The sequence below is a fragment of the Scleropages formosus genome, chromosome 12 (genome assembly GCF_900964775.1).
Source record: "Scleropages formosus chromosome 12, fSclFor1.1, whole genome shotgun sequence".
Lineage (NCBI taxonomy): Eukaryota > Metazoa > Chordata > Actinopteri > Osteoglossiformes > Osteoglossidae > Scleropages > Scleropages formosus.
Window position 1 is genome coordinate 11,083,982 of NC_041817.1, and position 25,427 is coordinate 11,109,408.

At 45.8% G+C, this 25,427-nt stretch overlaps 1 protein-coding gene across 1 annotated transcript in view; it reads left to right on the top strand.

The window, feature by feature from the left end:
- The window catches only part of pebp4 (phosphatidylethanolamine binding protein 4), a gene marked incomplete at its 5' end in the record, with an annotated part of 69,669 nt that extends 47,938 nt beyond the window's left edge, over positions 1-21,731 (top strand). The window contains 3 exons of the mRNA XM_018743997.2: positions 10,479-10,524; positions 11,679-11,795; positions 20,420-21,731. Coding sequence (XP_018599513.2) covers positions 10,479-10,524; positions 11,679-11,795; positions 20,420-20,511 — 255 coding nt within the window. The remainder of the gene's footprint in view (positions 1-10,478; positions 10,525-11,678; positions 11,796-20,419) is intronic.
- Between the last annotated feature and the right edge of the window lie 3,696 nt (positions 21,732-25,427).

The following is a 25,427-nucleotide window of genomic DNA, read 5'->3' on the forward strand; positions in this document are numbered from 1 at the left end:
GGTTGCAGTGATCCTGAGTAGTTAGTTCCCCAGTGATGCTCTTCAGCTTGAGTAATACAGTAATACAGGGCTGGAGGCAACTTTAATACTCTGTTAGAGTACTGAGGTGTCCAGAACGGCACACTAGTTAACAAGCAATTCGCTCATTAAGTGCTCTGTTTGCATTGTTAACCATGTTCATTAGCAGGAGTAAATGATTTTGTCCTTCGAAGTGATTAATCTGCTCGGGGACCTGTTAGGGGAGTTAATTTGTAGTGCTGATGAGGCACTGGAGCAGATCTAGAGCAGCTCCCCCACAACCTCACCTCTGTCCTGCCCACGTCGTCTCGCTCTAGACCCTCACTGATCGCTCAGCGTGACTTCACGCGGACAACCCAAGACCCTTCGGTGAAACGGCACCTCGGCGCAATAGCGCACTGTCGCAGCACCTCTCGCTCCAACTGCTGCGTGCAAGTGAAATTAGAAACCAGCCATTTCTACTTTAACAATAAACTGCGTGTGTGCTACTGTGAAGCAGCAATTGCAGTTGAGTGTACACCGAAACCATACGGAGAGAATCTACTGTAGATGTGTGAGACAGGCCCAAGCTAAAGGATCCCAGGTACTATTTAAAGCAATATATTTACAGCTGAGTGCAGCTGAAGGTAGCTCACCCATCAGTATTTTGACTGCTGTGGGTGGTTCATTCTATTGCTGAAGGGCAAGAGATGAAAACCAGCAAAACTTTGTCATGGGTTTGGAGAGGATAGAGATAGAAAGAAGGCCAAGGATAGTACAGAAAGTGCTGGCAGAGTGTGATGTATTTAGTGGGCTTATAAAGGCATATGATATGTCAGTGCCAAAATTTTGAACTGATAAGAAACTTGTGGAGGGAGACTGGAAGCTGGGGGCAGGGGGGTGGGGCGCTAGGGGATTGTAGGAAGGTAGATGACACGCTATGTGAGAGGCATGGAAGGATTTGAAGATAGCTGGATAGCTGCAGGTTACATAGCAGGAAGGGCAGCACGGCTCGGATGATGAACTAAGTGTGTGAGTCCTGTGGGGAAAGACACGAAAGGGTTAATGACCGTCCTCCTGCGCTTCTTGCCAACTGGGGAGAATTTGAACGTTCTGCTAGGGTGGTGAAGAAGGGAGAGCGACACTTTTTAAGTGGAACTTAAGCTGTACAAGGCCCCAGGTATCTGACGTACAAGGGAAGGAGTATTATGTGATACCCTTTTTTTTTTTTTTTTTTTTTTTTTTTAACTATAGTGTGGAGACAGGGCTGAAACCAGGCCAGGAGGCATTTTAGTAAGCAGTATTTTGTCAAGATAGAAAGTGACTTCTGCAGGCCTGTGACATCTTGCACAGCAAGGTGATGACCAGTAGCCACAGAGCAACTTACAGGCAATTACCTGGCGATGTTGCGAGCACAGGTACCGGGAACAGGGTACCAGTTGTAAAAACAGTTGTGCGGAAGGAAGAGATTTTGGGATCAAATAGTTTCTTTCTTGAGTGTTTGAGAGTAGTAGTAGGGTTTTTGCACATATTCACTGTGATTGTCTGGAAACTTGGTTAAAAGCTGCCTTCTAATTAGGCCTACTGTTTCTGCTCAAAAGTTTAAAAAAATGTCACGGCACTTTGGAAATGAAACGCGTTGTGACACATAACGTGCGCAAGAGCAGCACTCTTAACCCACCGTTCTCTTTCGGTGAGATAAAAGTAATTCTTAAAGTGTGCTGGTATTAAAATGAAATGGCAAGCGAATGTGAAATCATCGCAGTTTTAGTTTTGCATAGAAACGCGTCAAGTGTCCCTTAGCTGAAAGGCATTAAAATAGCGTAATGAGTAAAATGATCAGAACAGAACGTCCCTGCGTCTTGCTAGGTACAGTTAGCACGAGCAGAGCAAAGGAAGTGCTATGCCGCTATGCTGCTCTGTGGATTATGTCACACTATTGGAACGCTTCTCAGAACCAATGGTTAGAGACATGTCGTCCTGCCGCACGCAGGCAACTGTGCCTGTGCTGCGCTAATTCACAATAACTCTGTGAAGAATGGGCTTCGGTTCAGCAGAAAGCAATTGGAGAGGAGGCTGGCATGGGCTCGGGTATGAGTGGGGGTGGGGGAGGGGTGGTGAAAGTCCAGCCTCAGAAATAGAGCTGTGAACGCCATCTGTCACGCTCTCTCCTCGTCTATTTCCCTGACTGCGATTAAAGCGGCAGAAAGCGATGCCCTCGTCCCAGCCTTGGGAGGATGTGGGTGCTCGTTGTCGTAGGTGTGGGTTTGCAAGGAGCAGTGATGGGTTGGGGGGGGGGAGGGTTGTCGTGAGTAAGCCCTGCTGACAGAGGATTGCTCTCACCCACACAGGCAAAGAGAGAGGTGGGTGGGCGCATAGGCAAGCCCCTCCCCCTTCACCTACCCCATTCACCCTCCCACCAGGTGAGTCCTGCAGGAGGATTCCGTTCGGGAGACTCCTACAGAATGGATTTGACTTTGTGTCATCACAACAGACACAGTAATGTGTCAGCAGAGCTCGTCTATCCGTTTAGAGCAGTCCTTTCGAAACCTTTTCGACAGTCTCCTATGGAGCACAGTCATTAAAGAGCTGGAATTATAATAAAAAAGTTAGCGGTTCTAGTCTTAGAGAAGCTCTTGTTCTATAATTCCATTAGGTTAATGTGAACCAGTTCAGGAAAAATGCTCTCTTTGAATGTATTGTAAGAGCAAAAATATGGCTTTCTTGTGAATAAAACTGCTCAGTAACATTAATAGTGCTTTCCGTCATGTAATTTTGCATGCGAAGCACACATACAGACACTTTATACTGCTGTAGTTGTGCAGCACATTACTGGCTCTTGATAATCAGTGTCAGTGCAGTTCTTATTGTCCTTGTCCTGCTCTAATACCTTCTATTAAGAGCTTTTCTTCACCCAGTGAAACTAGTTTGACTTAGTTTTGTTTGATAGTCTTACATGTTTTAGAGTGTTGTTTACCAGTCTTGAATCAGTCATGAAATGACTGTCGCTCGTCACTGAAATCGGTGCAATTGGTCGCTTTGAGACAAAGTGAGCTCTCCGTTCACTGAATTGCTAAATGTACGGTAAGTGAACAAGATACTCGTGTGGCAGCACGCGTACTGAAACTGGATTAAGAAAGAAAAAAAAAAAAAACAAATGCTGTGATGTGCCGACGCTGGAGGTCGGGCCTTAGGAACTGGGGGGTGAACACAGCCGCCCTCTGCCTGGTGGACGGTGACAAAGCCACGCCAGGTGCTCAGTCCAACGCTGCCTCGCAAGCGCAACGTCTTTCCAGTACTGCACATTGAGAAAAATGTGCCGCTTTGAGAGGGAGTTATTTCCCCCCGTAAGTTCCCACAAGCGCCGCATGCCATATTCCATGCAACGCGTTCACACATAACCTCAGCTCGCAAGCAGATACCCGGTGCACCGTGGAGTGTCTTCTGTCTCAGCTGCTTCTTGCTATTTTCCTCAACACAGATGGTGAGCCTGTGCGCATTTCAAGAATTTTCTGGTACGTCACTAGCAAGTACACCGCGCTGTCTGTGCTGCGCATTTACAATAACCGGTCTACTGGTGAAATTCAGAAACTGGAATGATCCGCTGTCCCCCTGCGTAGCGCTCATTTGTACCCTTTAAAATCCCTTTATCATTATTTGTCTAGTCCCTTTCTGGAGTTTTGTCAGCTTTATCCGTATGTTTTCCGCCACCTTGGCTACGAATGCCGATTGAGGCATAATGTGAACATTAATTCCGTAATTGTTCTTTTCTTGTTCTTGTTGGAGAATTACGGAAGAATGAGAAATCAGAACGGTGATGATTAAAGTCCCCTCTGAGGATGGGCTGATATTACTGTACTATTAGTGCTCTATACAATGCAGCACAATACAAGACAATACAGTTGTCTTCTTTGTTTCTTTAGCGATAACCTCTGGAAAACAGTCACTTGTTTAATCTGAGTGACTCACTGTTATCTACTAAAAAATGAGTCTTGCATTCCATCTAAAATGTTTTTTTTTTTTTTCTTCTTCTTCTTTCTGCTCTTCCCCTCCCTAAGCTAATAAGAGATGCGTTTTGTTTTCATTCCTGGTAAAATAGGAAGCCTGTTGTGCTTTGTAGACTCAACTTGGCATGTTGTGTTTCCCTTGTAAATTTTGTTTCAGACACAAAAGAAACAGAAAGACAACAATGCATTTTACTTCAGCAGAGTACTGTGTGGGATGGATCCTCCATTAAGCTGCGTTTCATGGTTTTGTAAATGAGCTATTCCACCACACGGGAAGAGGCTTGCTTTACACCACCTCCGCTTCTCTCTTTCCAAACGTGTTCCTCCCGAGCACAGTTATGATTAGCTCCCATCTTTATTACCTTGTTCTCGTTTCTTTAGTATCTCTTAAGTACCACCTGTAATTCAATTTCTCTGCTCTAGACGGACAGAAGCTCTCATGCATTTTTAAGCTACTTTCAAGACTTGGTGAAGTCACGTTGCTGCTTCGGTGCCATTCGTTGTGGCTTCATTATCACACAGTCCTCCGGAAGTCACCTGCTGGATTCGGAGCTGTGTTTCCGGCCAAGTTGTTGAAGAGTCACGTCTGAAATGTGCTCTTTAAGATGATTAATTTAACTGCAGTATCTTCATGTTTAAATAGCTGCGTTTGAAAGCCGTCTAAGTCACTCTTGATAAAACCAGCTGCTGAAAGCCAAAATGTTGTACTTGATGCAGTTTTTATCGTTTCTTCATAATCGTGCAATTACCATTCTATGAACATGTCATAGTGCGAGTCATGACAGGTTATAAAAGGTTGTGACAGCTGTCATAACTATTATAACAGCCCTTATAACCTTGTATGATATGACAGTAAAATTTGAGGGCAAGCTGACACAAAAATTTGCACCACATGCACAGTATTGTTTTCTGTAACAATGCCTTATGTCTCCTGTCATGACACATCAGATGTAACACTGCTTACATAATTTCAAGTCGTGTTCAGAAAGAGTGCCTGTGACACTACTGTCGTACCGACTGTCAGTCGGCGTTGCACACTACGTGTGAAAGCGGTGACTGAAGACCTTAAGGCATTGTCATAGAAACCGTTGTGCGCGCAGCTCAAATTCTCGTGTTGCCTTGTCCCGAGGCTTCTCGCTCCGTCATGCTTCGTACCAGGTTATGGCAGCTGTCGTTAGAGGAACAGAGTTTGTCATGACTGACCATGACATGCACTGGGACACGTTCACGGTGTGGCGGTTGTGTCGTGAAAATTTTCTCCAGCGGACGACGCACACGCGATCCTGCAACTCCGACACCTGCCGTGGCCACGCCCTGCTCTGGCGCTCCTTCAGGAGGCCTCGCCGTCATGGAAAAAAACGTCCTGTTAACAGGCACAAGACCCGTAGCCAAAGCTGTTCCGAGCTGTTCGCTCCAGGGGGCCAATACGCCAGCCCCTGCAAGATTCTCCCATTTTGCCAAAACACTTCCTAGTAAACGATAAAAAGCTGAGTGAGGGCGAGTCTGCGTGCCTCCCGGATAATGTCGCCGCTAGCCTAGCTCTTGGATGGCGCGCTCCTGTCCGAGGCCAGATCGCGGGCCACCGAAGAAGCCGCTGCCCTGGCGGGTTCAGCAGGAATTTGGGCACAGCTCCGAAGGCACCTTTTGCCCTGCGCAGCGGAACGGGCGGTAGCCAGTAAGATCACATGCGCACATCTAGTTGTCAATTTCTGGCCAGGTTCTGCTCAAGAATCTGCTTATTGCTGCACATCTTCTGAATGCCATGTTTTCTCCCCTGGTCCTCTGGCAACTATCATTAATAGCTCCCTGAGATATGTGGAGCGAAAGGGCAGAGATTCAGTGTGAGCATGCTTGGCGAAATGCTGAGAGAGATCAGTGCAAGCGGTCTCAGTAGGAAACTGTGACTTTCGCTCTGAAATGTTGACTACCTGTTGCTATGGCAATGAGTTTGGATTCAGCAGGCTTTATTTGCTTATTCTAAATAAAGCATTTTTTCCCCTGAACACAGGGGGTTAGGCAACAGTCATTCACACTTGAACATTTTTGCATATCTATTTGGGCTTAATTTTGTCTTTTTGGCTTTTGGGAACTGTTTTAATAACCTGAGTACAGCATCAGATGGTGATGTTAAATGTATTAACGGAAGATTGACTATGCAACTGAGATTCTGTACTGAAGAATAATTTTACAGTAGCTTACAATACAAGTATGTACAGTAGGAGATAAAGCTGTGCATTTGCCCTCCGATGTGGACGTTTACAGAGACTTGGTGGGGGTGCTCTCCATGTGTTCATCCACCACCCTCTCTGCATGCAGTTCCAGTTGCTTCGGACAGTGCGAGTCAGGTGGCCCTGTGCAGCACCGGATGTGAGCAGGTGATCGCTCGCGGCTGACCGTCTGGTCTTTTGCAGGTACTTGTCCAGTCCGTTGCAGTTGCCTTGCTCGTGTGCAGTGGCACGGCCCAGCGAAACGTTACCCTCAGCACCATCTCCCGCCGTGAATTTCCTCATCAGCGCCTAGGTGTGCAGATAGCATCCCTGAAAGCTGACTTGCCATTGTTTGATCCCTGGGCATCAGTTTTCTTGTCTTTTTGAAAGTACCACGAGTTGGACACAGTACTGGTGAACCCGATGATGGATCCTCAATGAGCTTCACGTTTTGGAAAGCCTCGCTACGCAGATACCTAGACCTTTAAGAAATGTTGATATTTTAAACTTAAAAGAAAACTTTAAATTAATATTGAATTTTGAAATTCAAATTAATTCTGATTTCTTGTTCAGAATCCCCATTATACAATTGCCACAGGACTGCATTGCTTCAGGTCCCCAGAGATCACTCTTTGTTGATACACCCGCACTGGGCTAAAATAAAAGTGAATCATTCCAGAAACTTTCACTCAAGCATTCTTCCTGAGTCCAAAAAAACCTGTAGTGTTTAGTAAACAGCAGATGTCACAGTAATTTTGGTACATTTGGTCAGTTACAATCAACGTAGGTGATTTTAGCAGAGATTACGTTTCTCAGCAGTACATTCAGTAGTGTTATCTCAATTACAGACTTATTTATGGACTTTTTCTAAAAGACCTAACGTTGCTGAAAACCTTTTCTTTATTTCCATTTTAATATCTGTTGTCCAAATTTTCCACTTTCTTTTATACCTTTTCTTGTTTGCCGCAGTGCAAGATAATGTTTAGTAAAGAAAGTGCAAATACTAGATGTCAGTGAAATATTTTCAGAAGCTGGAATAAAGTAAATATAGCTGGATATTTTTGTCAAATGGCTAACAGCAGCGGCCCTTAAGAGTCAAGTTGTTCTGATAAAAGATGAATTTCTTTAGACAGTAACATTTAGGAAAAAAAAAAACAGACTTATGCTACACAGGGATAAAACAAATAGACAAATTCCAATTTAATAGTCTGGATAATGGATATGTTTCCTTTTTAAGTGATGCCAAAGAAATAAAAAGAAAATGATGGGAAATCAGGGTGACGCCATGCTATAATCACATTCACGCATATCAGCTTATACTGTTAAACCATACGGATTTTTTTTTTTTTTTTTTTCTACCCCCCTCCCCTGGACCTACAAGGACACATTATTAGGAAGTTGAAACAGCCAGTTACATTCATACAGAGAAAATTGAATCGGCACTGAACGGGTCACATTTTGCGATTTTATCTTTTGGTGTAAACAAAAGAGAAATCCCAGAGGTAAATTCTTCGTACCATCCTCACCACGCTTCCCCACATGGGAAAGTGGTGAGGACAGTTTTTATCCCCTGTTGTTGATTCATGTTATTGCTTCAGCCAAACCTCATGGGATCCTGTCAGTACCCTGTATCATCTCGTAGTGTGGCCTTTACATTACACTCCCCTAAAGAGGCTGGGTGTGAGGTCAAACAATGGTCACAATAAGCCAAATAAACCTGTTATCTGCAGATAATAGAGAAACATATGTCCTGAACTGTCAAGCATAACCATGTCAAAGAGTAATATAGAAACACTGTAATCACAGAAGAAAATGTATACCTTTGTAATAAAAGTGCTCTTTACTTTTAAGCTCAATGTAATGTATTGTCTTGCTGAAATATGACATTTTTTTCTGGATGTAATTTTTTTTTTTTTTTTTTGGCTATTTGGTTGACTGATTTTCAGTCAATCCAATTGAAGTGTATAGCAAATTTTTACAAGCAAATCGTCTCGGAGGACTTCCCAGTATACTTTTCGGAGGGAATCAAAAAAAGGGGGGAGAAAAAAGACAAATTGCCAATGCAGAGAAAATTGAACATCATTTCCTCATCTCATGTATGAAATGGATTTGACTGTTTTTCTGGTCACAGATGAAGTCATAGAGAATACGACCGAAGAGAGTGATGACGAGAATCTCCGATTTTGACTCTTGACAGTATTATTCAGGCTCTGCTAAAAGATCAGATATGCAGCAGTTTGCTTTTAACTCCCCAGAGTAATTTCTCCTCGTGACTCTTGTGTAGGCATTGCCATATTTGGACAGGGCTGGGGGTTTCAGCATTGGGAAAGTGAAAATCTAACAGCATTCTCTCACTCCTTGACTAGCATCTGCACTCGTCACTCGGTGTTTATCGAAATAGTAACGTTTGTTTTACAGAAAAGTAAATGTGGTTAATCAAGAACCAAATGTAGAACTTGGTTTGCTTCATATGCTCGGAAAACACCATCCTTTCTTTGTGCCTCGAGTGTTGGTCAAATTTTCTGCTCTCATAAATGCGCGCTGTTCCTGTACCGTACTTGAGCCTTTTTTTTGTGCGTATTGCAGTGTGCAAGGCCATACTAAGAGTGAATGAAGTGATGAATAATGGTACATGAGGGCTGCAGTCAGTCCTGTCAAGGCCATGAAGTTTTCCCGTTTTCACATCGCCCTCAAGTGTGTCCCCCTTTGCTGGTAATGGCTGCAAATTCAGCCTTAATTTGTCTTCATCGGTCAAACTTTGCGATCACAGCGTGGTAGGGAACCCGTAGCGACCGCTGCGTTTTACGGCATGCTGACGTGCGGCGCAGCCACCGTGCACGAGGAACCTCAGCAGGGCAGCAGCAGTGAGCTGAGCGCAAGTCCTGCTTTTACGGAAGAAAATCATTCCTCCAGGTGGAGTTACGGAAATGAGGGCGAACGGTAAAACTTTGCATATGGTTTGTCTCTGGCATGCAACGTAAATGAGCTCGCCCTCCTTGGTCAATGAGGACCCGACGAGAGAGAGGGCCGCGAGCAAGGTTTTCCCTGGCTGCAGTTCCCCCGGCGCCCTTTAGGGGGTGCGTGTGTCTGGCAAACGGAGGGCCGAGGTGTGCGGAGAGCGATGTGCTGCTTCGGGCACGTTTCGCGTTGCCTTGCTGAAGTGAGGTTGGCTGACACATTGTTAAGGTTTTAGAGGGGACTTCCACGTGCACCGCAAGAGTGGGTTCTGGGCACTTTCACAAATGGTACGCGGTGCACTTTGCCCTCCCACACAAGCATGCGAGCTCAAATCAGTAAATAATCGCCTCTGTTGAGCCAGCGGTCGCCAGCGCTGCGGAGCGGAGTGCCCGTCCACGAGGGCTCTAAGCGCACGGGGTTTAGCGTGACATGGGCTGGAATGTCCGCGGGAAAAAAATATGCGCTTAATTGAGCACGCCTCTGTCACTGTAGATGTTCCTAGGCAACCGGGGCTTCGTAGGCAATTAATAAAATGGGAATTTACCATACACAGACGTGATTTCACTAGGTATTGCTTCTGTGGTAAAGGTGTCAGAACGACGGGCCCAGGAGAAAGGACACTTGACCCATGTAAGCCTTCATCTGCTGCAGGCTGGAGCCCAGTGCGTAGCCACCCCTTAAGACCGGCTCCCACTAAGCCTGGCTTTACTATGCACTTGTGACAAATGGCTAGTGGCTCCCAATGGTTCCCTGTGGCCCCCCATGCTGTAATATGCTAGCATAGAGGAAGCCTTACAGGAAGCACTTGGAACGAACACACACACACACACACACACACACACACACACACACACACATTTTCAGAACTGCTTATCCCATACAGGGTCGCGGGGAACCAGAGCCTAACCCAGCAACTCAGGGCGTAAGGTTGAAGGGGGAGGGGACACACCCAGGACGGGACACCAGTCCATCACAAGACACCCCAAGCAGGACTCAAACCCCAGACCCACCAGAGGGCGGGACCCAGTCCAACCCAGTCCAACCCACTGCACCATTACACCCCCCTGGCACTTGGAACACCTTTACATTAATTCATTTTGCTGATGCTGTTCTCCTGTTTATATATTCCTTCATACATAAGGGTGATTTTTACTGTAGCAATTCAGGGTAAGCGCTGCGCTCAAGGGTGTCACGGCACAAGGTGGGATCCATCCTTATGGCCTCCAGTCCAGAGGCAGCAGCTCTAACCAGTAGGCTACCTTCTACCCTTGTCGCAGAGTGCTGATGTCAGTGTCCTCTAAACCCACAGGGCAGCGACCTGCAGAAAGGGGACATCAGAGGCTCTGTTTTGTCTGGTAGGAATTCTTTCCTTGTTTCCCTGTTTGTTTGTGTTTTGTGTCTTTGTTTGTTTCTTTGTTTGTTTTGTGTGGGTGTTAATGGGATTCTACACCTAGAAGGACGCTCTTCAAACTGCTTCTAAAATTTTTATGCAAAGCACAGACATGGATAATGTTTTCTAAGCAACTTACCTGAGCCTTCAAATGCGGAAACTGATAATGAAACACAATAAAGCCGAGGAGCATTAGGGTAGAGGTGAAGCGCAGTCGTCTCTATCTCTGACAGTGCCGGCGGATGATCCCTGATCCCCCGGCGACCCACAGTGGTGCTGGGCACCGTGGGGCTGTGACTGGGGGCACGCTGCATCATGTGGTGATGCTCCGGTCCACAGTTGGCCTGTCTGCCGCTAGTGAGCCTGTCGCTCTTTATGTGGTCCCACTGTAATGCAGTCAGTGCAAAAAGCCTGCAGCTCCGGTAGACGGAATGCAATCTGGAAACGGCATAAGCTGCGGAGAGGCCCGTACTCCACAGAGTGGGCTTTTCCTCCCCAATTTCGGTCTGTGGGGTGGCACCAAGGACCACTTGGGGCCCCTCTCACAAGCTCCGTGGCAACTGAATGAAAGGGAAGGAAACGCATATTAATTTTTCATCTTTTATACAGCTTAATGTAACAGTATTCTCACACCTAGCACAGTACACCACAGGTGAGTAAAGCAGAATAATATGAAAATAAAATGAACAATAAAACTATAGCTGGAATTGTGCTCCCACTCAGTGTCCCCTCAGCGTAACTCAGAAGGAGGTCTTGTTCAGTTCGAATCAGCGCAACCCAGTTTCTTTTTGTATGGCACCCTTCCCAACATGTCGCCTCGGGGTGCTTCACAGAGTCGCAAATTCACACAAATAGAAAAAGCACCTGCAACAATTACTGTGAACAGTAAAAACCAAGTTGCACGTTTGCTGGTTTAGTTAAAATTGTGTTGCGTTACCAACCGAGGCGACTTTTACATGTTAACGAATAGAATGGAGCAGAGTTACAAGTTCAAACTTTTTAAAATTGGTTTGACTCAATTTTTAACATTTTTGTGTATTTTATCATTGCAGAATTTTGTACTGGGCTATTGAATGTGGTTTATATGTAAGCAAATGTTAATACCTTACTATTTAACAGAGTATCGGCGCCCTACTCCTCCATCCAACACTGGTCTCCACCGCTACCAGTTCCTCCTGTTTAAGCAGCAGGATGACAGGGCCATCAGCCTCAGTGAAGAAGAGAAGTCCTCATTTGGTGCGTTTCCACATGGTCAGCATCTACACACACACGCGCACGCACGTGCTTGCGCGTGCGCACACATATTCACAAGGTCCTCGTCACCCAAATCGGTCACGCACGTTCACTAAATACATTTCCCCACAGTCCTTCGCTGCCCCAGTGTGCTGCCCCAACACCTCACGCTGTGACTCCCCACATGCTGAGCAACAGTCATCGCACCAAAAACAAGTCTGCAACATGCTGAAGTTACTGAAAACTCTGCGAACAAGGAGCACGCTTAGCGGCCCTTAGTGTTTCTCGCTGCTCTCTTCTGCCATCCCCATCGTGCATCTGCATGCCCGCTCACGTGCAGCACTAGATCCTTAACAGCGGCCCTCTGCTTCAGGGCCCAAAGTATCCTTAAGCGATGCATTTTTAGAAGTGGCTCATGAGATGTGGCTCTGTAGCGGTGCCTTTATTGCGCTGCCCGGCTGCTCTTTGGCCATTATTGCTTCCAGTAAGGGACATCACCAGCTCCGCGCATAATTGGAGGCGCTTAATCAAGGCTTCTTGACTCAGTTTCCGAAGACTATTTTCCCAAAGTGCTTGAACCTAATAAGGGGAATGCTAATGAAGTTAGCGAGTCAGTGAGCATCGCAGGACTGGCGCTAACCAGGTCATGGTCAGAGTGTTTGGTGCCCACGCAAGCCCATAGCGTCCGAGACTGCTCTGCCGCCCGGGATGGGAGGGGCTTCCTCGGGGTGTCACGGCCCTTAGGAGTGCACAGTGGCCTGATGGTCTCCCAGGATTCGACCCAGCAGCCCTTTGATTTACGTCAAACTAGGCGGTCTGCATGAGGCTGTGGTTCGGTGTCTTAGGCACCTTCTAAGAAGGGTCACTTCAGAAGCATGTCGAGAGATGGCCTCTCCGCTACCGTGAGCATGATCTCGGTGGTGGGCTCCCACTGCTGCCGTAACATCCTATGTTGTGATAACAAGCACCTTAATCCCGTCACTGTAATCTGTTCTGTCACCGAAACGACTTTTCTTCTGTGGGTGGGTGGGCCGGCTGTGCATCCAGCTCCCGTGGCGGCGTTCGTGTCACGAAAGTGGAGTTTGCTTTGTGTTCTGTGTACGGTGCCAAAAACTTGCGCGGTGCAGGGCGGCGCTGGCGCGGGGTGTGTCCGGCTGTCGGCTCCGCTGAAGGCAGGCGGGGGTTGACTGGAGGAGAGACGAGCGCGTTGAGACTTCAGAGATCGCGGCACCGGGTGAGCTCAGCTGCCAGTCTCTGTGCCGTTTGAAGTCTTGACAGCTTTGTCAGCAAACAATCCCATTACATTACGGTGAAGCTCGTTTGATGTCAAACCTCTGCAAGGAGCATCAAAATATGTGCACTTTTGAGAGTTTCGTGTGTGTGTGTGTGTGTGGCATTGGGGGAGATGTATCTGAAAATCTCACATCTTATCAAGGTGTGAAGGAAGTGTCAAAATGAGTTTAGAAAGGAGAATGGTGAGGCAAACAATATTTTCATGCTTTCAAAGTCTTTCTGTTTAATTGCATTTCTGAGTATTTACATATATTTGGCTTTATATTTCATTTACATGTCATTATACTATCAGCGCTGATTAATGTGCCTGGTTTTGGGTTATTTTGAAGCTGTTGTTGACATGTAATAACGTTGTTTTTGCCTTCTGCCAGTGCCTGTTGTGATGCTTGAATTGCCCTGTTGATGCATGGTATGCGGCAAGAGAAGCAGACAGTTCCCCATTAATGGCATAATCACCCATATAATGTAAAATGTTACCATTTACAGCTGAAATACCACTCTAATACTGTAATATAAACTGCTTATTGATACTAAAAAAAGAGTCCATAATTTATGAGCAGACTGTTTGGTGGCAACTGTCTGACATTGCTGCAAGGATAATCCTGTGCGTCCAGTGGCCTTCCACACAAACTGTTCTTCGGAAACACACCAGTCAGTGGCCGGAGGTCTCGGTGTGGCTTCTCTGCGACTCCTGACCTTCCTTCTCTTCCATAGAGAGATGCCGCTGATCTTATACCAATGGAAGGGAATTGAGGAGGTGATCACATGTGGGTTTCTGATGGCCAGGGATGGGTTGTGTGTAGATCCGTGTGCAGGTCGTCTTGTTTTTTGTCTGTGTGTGTGTGGCTGTGAAGTGGGCGAGGGTCTGCTGCTACAGTCTACTTGGCAACTTTTAATCCAAAATAAATGGCACTTCATTTTCATTCAGTACCCGGCTTGAGGACACATTTCATATTCGGGAACTTGCTCGGATGGCATCCACCTGGAAGCTGCATCTGGTCACGATCCACAGCAGCAATAAGGTGTGGGCCCAGATTGTGGTTTTTCACCGTCCTGTGACAGCAGAGTGGGGGACACTGCACGGCTACCCCTCAGGAAGTGTCGTCTGCTTATGAGACGCCGTTCTTTCCACATGCACGCTGACTCGAGGAGCATTTTTCATGGCCAGTGACATTAATTGAAGTGACTGGGGGAAGAGCTGCTCGTGGTGGGTAGGAGGCTCCTAATGGCCTTGTTCACTTCCAGTGCCTCAATCGCTGACTCAATTTCAACGCAACCAATTTGCCCATTTTTTAATCAATGAAGGAATTAATGAGTGCGGCTGCAGCAACTGCGGGTGTAGCGGCTCAGAGGTGATTCATTGCTTCCCCGAGAGAAGGGGCAGGGCCAGTCCGAGGGGCCGGGGAGCGGGCATCGCCAGCTTCGCTGGCACGAATGTGGGTCATCTCAGTGGATAGACTGGGACAGCTGGTACCCGTGGGAGGCCGCACTCCTGCCGCCGGCGATGACGGGAATTCCCCGCGCCGCGGGTCAGGTCGGCGGGGGCTCGGGGACGGGGGCAGAGAGTGGGGGCAGGCGTGGGCACACTGAGGAGCAAGCACAGCCAGCTGGCACTGACATAATACCATTGCGCCGCTCTGCCAATGGAGAGGTGACAGTGCAGCACTGATGTCTTTCTCCTTTCTTCTTTGCTCTAGAGGCTGTTTGTGGCACAGGAGTCGGACCCTGGCCCTTGTGTCATCCTGTAAAAATGGATATTCAGCATATACCGTGGAACCCCAGTGTTTTAGTTAGTCAGTTTTTCTAATGCCCACAAGCTACCAAATTTGGGCCAGATCTAGACAAAAACAATCTAGGTATAGAGATGACTTTGAAAGTTTTTTTTTTTTTTGAAAATACATTATTTCAGAGATGCATAGCTGAATGACAGGTGGGTCCTCCTCTGAAGGAGAAGTTAAAGGTTCACCAGCGGCTTGTGTGAAGTACTTATACATCAAAGGACCAGCTTGACTTGGAAGATTCAAACCATATTCACCTTATATAGTCAGGGTGTACGGAAGAGGGAAAAGTTTTGTTTTAAACAGTGCTGGGTTAGGGCATGAACAGCAGTTCTGAAGTCATGTATGTGTATGCTATCAGGTTATTGCTACAACAAGTATTTTTCACACAATGGAACTGGCTGTGTCAAATCAGCTCTGAGGGAGTTGGCCAACGCCGTAGAGACTCTCCTAGTATCGATTCAACCGCTGAATTCTGCTGCAGTTCATGGTAGTGGCCAAAGCAGTCGTGGACCAAGGAGTTGTGGTGCACGTGGATTGACATGTATTTGAATTTTTTTGTCCTGTTGGACATTTGAGTGCCAGCGTCAAGGAGATGGTCCATTAACCAGGAATCACTGAGCATGAAAGATAACCCTTCCAGGAGCTGGGTCCCTCCAGCAGACCCAGTATCAATAGTGCCAGCTCAGCAGAGTGGTGGTCTGCAGTAATTGAAGCCATTTGCAATGTTGCAGTGTGGTAATGGGCAGGCCTTGGTCTCCCACCCACCAACGGCCCCTGCCATTAATCAGTGCGAGCTCAGACAGGAGCCGCACTGACAGCGCGTAGGGGCTGGGCACACTGGGGGTACACCAGTACTGAGTCACAGCCAGGAGCTGCACTGACACTGGGAGCCATAGTAACACTGTGCCAAAGCCAGAGAGACAAGCATGGTGTCAAACTCTGGTATCCGAGCAGGGAAGCTTCTGCACGCCGAAGGCACTCCGCCACGGAGGGTTGGTGGCGGGGCACCATCTGCTTGTTCGAATGCAGCAGCTACGCTAGCACACCTGAGCTGCCGTGTCAGCGCCGGGTAATGTAGACGTATCAGCTTGGGAGAGAGTCCACGGCAGCCGCCAGGGACATGGCAGTGACAGTGATATTGCAGATGGCTACGTGGGAGTGCAGCTCTGTGAGTGGGCAGCCCCAGGGCTGTGGTCGGCCGTGTTGTGATGAGTAATACCTTACACAGCAGAAGAAACCCCCTGCTTCCTCTCACTCTTAAAGGTCACGCCGATCCTATTCAGATACGGAGTACATCTAAGGTCACCAGCCAAACACACCCACTCAGAAACGACACGGTGCATGCAAACAAACAAACAGAAGAGGTTAACGGAAGCTCCGCCGCCAAAAGAGTTAAGGCGCCGCGACGCCTCCACGCTGGCCTCCTCGTTCCCGCTCCGCCCCTAGTGCCAACAGTCAGACCTTTCACTTCCCATGTTGCGCGAGCAAGCGAGAGAAGCAGAGCGAGCGAAAAGTGCAGTGTCACCCGTAGGTCTCCGTCGCACTTTCCATTAGCAGGTGGATCAGGGGAAATGGAAATGAGCAGGAACAGGCACGCGACTATTTATAGGAGATTAGCCAATCTGTGCACCTGCGGTATCCCTTCCCCAGCCTGGATGACTGAAAGAGGTCCTATTGTCATCTGTCTGCGCCTGGTGTGTGTGTGTGTGTGTGTGTGTGTGTGTGTGTGTGTGTGTGTGTGTGTGTGTGTGTGTGTGTGTGTGTGTGTGCATGCGTACGCATGCCTAAGACACAGCAGATCCCTACTAAAGCATGGCTCCAGAGGGGATTCCCCACCCACACACACCTTGCCGTCCCTGCTGCACGTCCCACCTGCATGCTGTGTTAATGATCGAGGCAAGCTAGATCGCGTGGCTCCACTAATATGGGTCGGTCATTGTCAGCTCGAGAATGCTCAGAACGCAGAGAAGCCAGTGGAACGTTAAACTGTAGTAAGTCGTAAATGCCAAAAGTCAAGTTGCAGGGTCCCCGTGAAAAATGTTAATGTCAGCTGGCTTTGAAGAGGTTGCTACGCAGGCTTACACACGGGCTTATCGTCTGCTAGACATCAGATTTTCTCAGTCAGCATCTTTGAAATCTACCAGAAGACCACCACAATAAAAAAAAAAAAAAAAAAAAAAAGCCAGAAGGCAATGAGGTGATTTTTTTTTTTTTTTTTTTTTTTTTTTTTTTTTTTTTTTTTTTTTTCCCTCTTTTAAAAAAATGGTCCACTTAGTTTCAAAGAAAGTTCATTATATTTTAGAGGTTTTTTCCTTCTTGTATGTTTCAGTATTCTGAATCGGAGCACACGTGCGGTTCAGTCCAGGGCCCTCAGCAGCCTGGCTATAATCAGTTTCTGAAATTGTCTTTGGCTCCGTGCAGGTCTCCATTACACCTGTTGTGCCGTGCTTGTGGCTCAAAGATGATCTGAAATCCATCAGCTGCAATGACGTGGCTCATGGGCAAGGTGGGGGTCCTGGGGGTGCAGTGTGGCCCCTGTGAACCCGTACTGGAATGTACGCTGGCAGAGGTGGTGCTGTATCTTCCCTAAGGAGGTGGAGGAGTGCAAGGGAGGTGCGAGGCCCTGTCACCTCATAACAGCAGGTCACTCAACTCCATTTCCCTCACTCAATTATAGCCCCTTCTGGCCCTCCCCCCTCTGCCAGTGCCAAATCACGGTTACTCATATTCCCAATTTCCCATATTCTTTCTCAGGTAATATATAGGTAATTAATTTGCTCCTAATTATGCAGCATCAGTGCCAGCTTCTAGTACAGTTGATAAATTGAGTGCTGATTCAGAGGTATAAAACTGTAATTTTGTTTTTATTGACTTGCTTTTGAAGTTTTGCTCACCCTTTTCGTAAAGGTGAAGGCTGAGATCTCCATCTAGTATTATGGGAATTTCCATTTGTCGTCTTCGTTTCCTACCTACCTACCTGCACGTATTTGAGTTTCAGAATCGGGCTAGAAGCCTTTTGCGTTACCTGCGTGGCACCCAGCGGACGCTTTTGCTCAGGTCTGCAGCGCAGCTGTATAACTGAGAAACGAGCCACAATCGAGTGCAATTCATCAGCACTTTTTATGACTAGACAGGCCTACAGATGAGTTGTGTCGCTCCACAGCAGATGATCCAAGCTAGATTATAGGCTCAGCATAGGATCGCAATGGTTCCCGCTATCTGCGTATCAACTAGGAATAAGATGCTTTTCTTTAGTCCATTTTATCATACAGTCTGAGTTTTGTGTGTATTTATATTCATTTTAAATAAGTAATCAATATATAGACATTTTATAACATTTAAATTACTTGTAGTGTCTGTTTCATGTCGATGTAATAGTAGCGAACACTCAAGCTGTCAGTGCTGCTTTTCATTTGTTACGTTTACATTTATTCATTTAGCTGATGCTTTTCTCCAAAGCTACTTACAATGTTAAGCTACTTAAAATTACTTACCCATTTATACAGCCGGATAATTTTACTGGAGCAGTTTAGGGTAAGTACCTTGCTCAAGGGTACTACAGCCAGAGGTGGGAATCAAACCTGTGACCTTTGGGTCAAAAGGCAGTAACGCTAACCAGTATTCTAGTACATGCCCTAGTTTTTCTCTTGCACATCATTTGCACACTTGTATTTGTGTCTTCTGTATCTCGTGTTCTGCATGTCCTACTGTGGCCTCGTGCGTTGTGCATAACGGTAAACTTTCTGTGTCTATCTATCGTATCTGTAATAATGATGATAATAGTAATAATAACAACAATAATATGTTATAGATTTTACCACATGATAGTCTGAGGTCAAGTGAATTTTCCAGTGAGTGTATCCTGTCTCATATGAAGGGACAATATGACTGGGATGTTATTAGGAAACTAAGGGTAATGGTTATCTGTGGTACTGCCAGGGAGCTGTTATTGCTCCTGCTATTGGATTATAGCTGCTTGGGCTGCGACTCCTCAGCGCTGGAGTTATAGGGGAATGTGATCCTTCACAGCAAGCTAATGCGGACAACACCATAAAAGCATTTCTCTGTGAGGTCACGCAGTTGTTTCCTATGCAACCAAGCCCGATTGTTATCTAGGCTCTGTACCTACAGAATAGTGCCGATGAATGGAACGCCGTTACCCCGAGCACATGCAGACACAAGAAATATGCATGCATTAACACATTCACACATTATCAGTCTTTTTTCCTTTTCCTCTGCCTCTTGCTCTCTCCCTCTCACGGTCTCTCTCTCTCTCTCTCACACACACTCTCTCTCACACACACACACACACACACACACACACACACACACACACACACAGTGATACAAACAAACACACACAGATACATGCGTACACTGAGCAGCGCTGGCTTGCTCTTTCCAGGATGTGGTCAGCTTTGCAGCTTTGAAGTGAGTGGGGTTTCCCTCACAAGTGATGAATTTGTCGTGCCTGCATTTGCTTATTTGCTGGTTTTTTTTTTTGTTTTTTTGTTTTTTTTTTTTTTCCCTTCACAATTTCTGTCCCCTCCAGAGTGCACCGACGCAGCTCTCTTTCATAGCCACTCTTTTGTTTTTTGTTCAGCATAAACCCTGATGCAGTACATATTATATAAATTTCCATGTCCTACATTGTTTTGATTTTAGAAATGCCTTGGACTCACTTTAAACCTTTATAGAAATAACTACTTTGGTTCAGTTGGAAATAGAGGGGATAATGCTGTAACAAGTCCAGGCGTTAAGAAATGTGCTCTGCGCATAAGACTTAAAATAGCCTTCATTACCATCGTACAGCAGGCCAAGCCTCTCCTCCTTCCACAGCCCCCGAAGCTTTGTTTACCAAGGAAAAAGTTCATGTTCAAATGCTAGAAGAAAATAAAATCGGTTTGTCGTCTTGGATTTCTAATTCAGATTTGTGCTTGCAGGGAGGGGGCTGGGAATGGGGCGGTTGTCAAAAAATCCACGAAGTGATATTGTCATACCAGCCGGACGGCCGTCTGGTGTTTGTTTTAAAAAAAGGGAAGAAAAAAGCAGTCCAGGCGATCGAATAGTCTTGCCGTTGCCAAAACGTCCTTGCGCTGCCACCCCCGGCGCTACGGCAACATGTTTTATTTTGAGCAGCGCTGTTCTCCGTGACTCACGTCCCACTGCCACGTGCTCCGCTCTCGCGTCTGGTTTCTTTGAAAACGCGGGGAAGGTGCCTGTGGAGTACATGGGCACTTGAGTAATGCCTTTCAGCGGGAATCTTTATTGGGGAATAGGTGTGTCTGTGGCTGGGTGCAGGCACGGTGAACATACATGCCTTGGGATGATACTTTCTTCTTTGGATGGGTGGGCAGATCCGCAGGGAAGAAGGGGTGCTCCTGTAACCTGACCCGATCTGTTTATTCTCCAAAAGCAGCTTGCAGCATCGCCCGGGCTCGCTCCGAGAAGGCCGCCCCACCGCAAGGCACCGTGGATCGGACGCTCTGCTGGGGCGGCGATTGCATCTGCGGCGTTTGCAGCTGATCTCACAGGACTTTGTTTCTTTTCCAGGGGACTGGGATCCACAGGCGTTCGCTCAGAGGTTCGGTCTGGGGAGCGCTGTGGCCGCTGTGCAGTTCCTCACTCGTAACGCCAAGGACTAGGAGATACAGAATCAGCCTGGCAGTGCCTTTTGTGACCTTTGACCCCTGGCTCACAGCCAGCGACAGTAGGGATGCAGCCTGGCCAACTGTCTATTGGCGCATGCCATCTGAGAAGTAGATTAGGTGTTGTTTCTGCTGGAAAAAACATTTCCCTCTCTATTATTAACAAGGAATGTTTACTGTACTGCTCTTAAAGCTCTTAAGTCTTCCTATGGGATCGCGTGCCTTAGTCTATGTGCTCTCCTGCAAGAGCTTTAAGTTCCGATAATAAGAATTAGGACCCAGTTGGCATTACGTTGAAATGCTTCTTCGGTACAGTTTCAGTTTCATATGGAATCTTGCATTAGCTCTCAGATATGATAGCTTTTAGTCACTAAAATTCAATCCGAACAACTGTTATACTGGCTTTAATGAAAAAATACACTTTTGATTAGATAACTCATGATGGCTGCAGTGAACCTGAATTCAAGTTAATGTCTAATATGCTGCATGTAACTGGTGTGCAATTTTGATTGATGATGTACGGTAATATCTATGTTAAAGGTTAATAATTTCCTTCACGGAATTCAGTTATTGACTTGGGACTGTATTGTTAACTGCTCTGTTGTGCACTCATAACTTACGAAGAACTGACACAAGTCTTTCTTACTCTTCTAAGGCTGTTTAATGTTTGGCGAGTTCACTGTTCCCTCTTATGCAGCTGTTGAGGAAGAAGCTGACCTGGGTGCATCCATGGGCAACTGAACGCAACACCCTGAGTATCTCGGAACATAACAGACCCCTTTCAGATTTTCAGTTTTTTATTATCTTTTCTGTTTTTCTTTGTGTTTTCCCTGAAATTCACACTGCAGCTTTCAACAAACTGAGAACATTATGCAAAATATGTTATATATCCACTTTGCCACGCTTATGAATATTGCTTCTTGATTTGCATTGGGAAAAGGTGAATGTTCAGGTATTTTGGAAAAACATGACCTGATTAGCTAGTCTGCCATATTGCCAGCATACATACTCAATACTTTTGATGTCAGCTATTCTAATTCCATTAATCAGTTTCTTCTCTAAGGAAAATTTTCTTCTGCAGTGTTTTAAAAAGAAATAGTGCTGGAATTTAAAATTAAGGTATATAATAAAATAAAAGCAAATTTGTTCTGACATGTATAATTCATACATTTACCTACAATAAAGTGCTTTATTCTTTTCATTTTTAGGAGTTATGTTTAAATTCCTTGTGATGGACACTAATATTGAAATAATTTTTGACCGACTGATTCATTGAATTTTCCATGTATGTTTTCACTGGTTTTATTAATGAGCAAAAAAGACTTGAATTCCCCTCACAGCATCTTCCATAACGGGTAATGGGGCAGAAATTTGTGCCCCCTGTTGTTTCTATAAAAACCAAGAGGTCTTGCTATGGCCACTTGAGGGTGGGGAGGGGGGATTTCTTGCTACTTTCCAGTTGTTAATGAAAGCAAAGGGAAGAGGGTCTAATATGACAGGTCTTTGTGCGGAAAGAGTTTATTCTAATTCAGTGAGGAAATACGTCAGGCCCAGAAGGGAAGTGGGCGGTAGAACCAAGACCGCAACAGAGCCGGAAGCCACAGTGGAACTTGAACCAAAATACTCCACCAACTACTTAAAGCCAGAGAGTGGTGTATGCGGCGGGCGGGGGGGGTCAAGTCAGGGAGGAGGGGAAATGGTATTTATTGTCTGAGAAAGGAACACTTTGTTTGTCAACGTCAATTTTATATTTCCATTTACCGCAGACACAAATAGTAGAACGGATTTATCACTTTCTGCCAATGCTGAGTCAATGCTCTGCTTTAAACTGTTCTTGGACTCATAACCTGACGTTATTTGGAAGCATGGGAGCGTGTGAACCTACTGAGGGTGATGGCTTGTGGATACAGTGCACCACTGAGGACATGCGTACATTTTTCAGGCCCGACATGGGACTCTGTGGAGGTTGAGGGGTGGAGGGAGGAGGCTTCCGGGGGTGCGCCGGGCACAACCGTGGACAGAGTATTGAAGCTTTAATGTTCCTGAGCAGTGGCTGATCCTCTAAGGAGAGGTTTGTATCAATACCACTGCTGTCTGGAAAGGAGGTGGATTTGTGAGGAGGACTTTGATGTGTTGATGATCAATGTCTCATCGGAGGTTTCATTGACCCCCTGATGGTGTCTCATCAGATGGCTGGCCTGCATAAGGTGATGGTGGTCTTTGTTCCTATGGAGGCTAAGCCATTCCCTGTAAACCTTTGGGTGGCCTCTCAATGAACTCCAGGAGATCATTGATTTAATTGTCTCTTGTTTGCTCTTATTTGTCTTTGACTTAAGTGTTTACTTCTTTTCTCAAATAAAAATAAAACTTCCCAAATTAACAATATATTTAATGTTTTTTTTTCTTCCATTTCCCATGCTTTTGCTTTAGTTTTTTGCTATGACTTTATACAAGGTGCTGAACATTTTTCTGTATAGACCTTCGTCATTTTAAAGCTAACATTTTTTCCTTGAATATGTTTTAAGCAAAGTTTTTCCTTACGTTCAGGGGCTCGGAATACTGAAAGAAAACAGTCCTAATATGGAGCAAAGCATCAGTCTTGGCCGTGGGCGCGTTAAGTCACTGAGATGCTCAGAGCTGCTCTAAGCGAAAAATGCGCTTAACGGTTTGCTCAGCTTCGCTCTTAGGTGAGGTGCCCAGAGTGCTGCTGAGCAATTTTCAACACTCAGAGCAAACGAGGACAAGGCCAAAGTCAAAAGGAGAATGCTGTGATCCTCAGCCTGCTTCAGATTTTTCCTTGATTTGCTGAAAATAATGCAGGAGCTGAAAAGCAAAATTACTGCTAGAGACTCTTTGTTATGCAGCATGGTAAGATTAGCTGTGGACCTCGGCTAGTTAATGCCATTTTCTACATTCTCTCAGCAAGTCATGTAAAAAGTAATTGAAGGGTCCCCCCAGAACTGCAGTGCATGGTGCAGCACACCTTTCATTGTCATTAACAACTTGTTGTACATTATTATACTGTACCAAAGAATATTTTGTGTTTATCATTCATATGGATGGCATGGTGACTCGTATCTCTGGGATTATGGTGTCAAACCATTCCATAGATCAGCCTGTGTATGGTTTTCATGTTGTGTCCTGTCTTAGCCCCCGTGCGTCTTTAAATGTCTCCGAATCACAGCATCCCTGACTAGGTAGACAGCTGCTGAAGATGGATGAATGGATGAGATGTAGTCACGGTCCTGAAAAAGTGGCCCAGGTTTTCTACTTATTTAAAAGGTAACATGTGCCATGGAGCACTGGCTGCATTATCATCAAAGTCCAGTAGGCTTCTGCATTGCCCTCTCTATAGTGTCCCTTCCATTTGTAACATGCTGTGTCTGTCATCATCTCTTCCTGACCAACAGATTTTCAGAATTCACACACACATTACAGTCCACAGATCACACAGGTTCCCTCCAGTTCTTTAGTTCTGCTAAGAGATTCCGACTCTCCAGGCCATTAAACCTCTAAAATGGATACTAACGGCCTTTCCGGGGACATGGTTATTTAAGCCTTGTTTATCACTGCTGGTTGGTCATTAAAGTGTGAGTATTGTATCCATAATTTGTTTATTAATTTAGAGGCAAAAGTTTGAAGGCTACTCATTTAGAGCCGAAAGTCTAGCTCTTCTCTGGCCTTCCCCTCATGTACCCCCAGGTTCCGACGGGGGCATGTGAGGGGAAGGCCAGAGAAGAGCTAGACACACCCCTTCTCTGGGTTCATATTTCTCTTATTTCTCTCATTCCCCCTCCAGCCAGGCTGGGGTGTACAGTAGATTACTACCCCTGACTCACCAAACGGCCTTAGTTCTGTTGTTCAGTAATCATCGGGCACAGCGGGAGACACTGATTCCATTTCATTTCATGAACCGTTTGTCAGGGGGATGAAAAAGTAAATGCTTTAACCATCAGTGACATTGAAGAGATTTTATAATTCAAAATGAATTCTATCCCTTCAAAAAGAGCTATGTAACAACTGTTGGAGTGCTCTGATATTTTTTTCTCCCTTGACAATATGAAAGCAGTATTTAATAACTGTTTAATTTATTCAAACTGACATTAATTCAAAAGAATCTGTTTAATTACTTGAATTGCCTAACTGTATTTGGAATTTAATATGCACAAAGCACTATTTACAAGTTGTTCTTTCTGTCTTCATCTGTATTTTTTTTTTTTAAAAATTCATTTCAATGCCTCTGTTGTGCATTCATCATTATCACTGAGGAATGTATTGAAATATTTTCAACCATCTATACTAAGCGTGTGTTCTTTTTAAAAGCTGATCAGAGCCTTCGAAATGGCTGACAAGCTCATGTGCGGCAAAATAATTACCCTCTGGGGGCACAATGGGCTGTGGAAGTACCAAGAACCACCCATCTTGTGTCAGATAAAGGTGCAATGTTGGAGACCTTCACATGTATTCCATGTGTTGAAGGGATTACCTTTCCAGGTACAGAAAGACTCAAGTGCAGAGGGAGAGGCAGGTTGAAGGCTAGCTGTGGTGTGCCAGCCTCACAGTGCTGTAGTGACGCACTTCTCCCTGACAAAGGCAACGCAAATGGGATTGTGACTTTCGACCCAATGGCAGACCACTTCATGGTGCTTTGCAGGTTTCTACCAGGGGCAATGGATCAGATGTGACAGGACGTGAGAAGAACCGTACCCTGGTTCGGTGGGCACATCTCTTCAGAAAAAAGAAAAAAAAAGTCTTGAGGTTTTGGCTCTTTGCCTGTGATTTTACTATTGATTCTTGGATTATCTTTATATATGCAAATTATTATTTTTCTGTAGTGAAACATGAACTTTAAATCAGCTGCACTGTCACATGGATGCAGTGTAGGCCCTGCCCTTTAATATCATAAAGCCTTA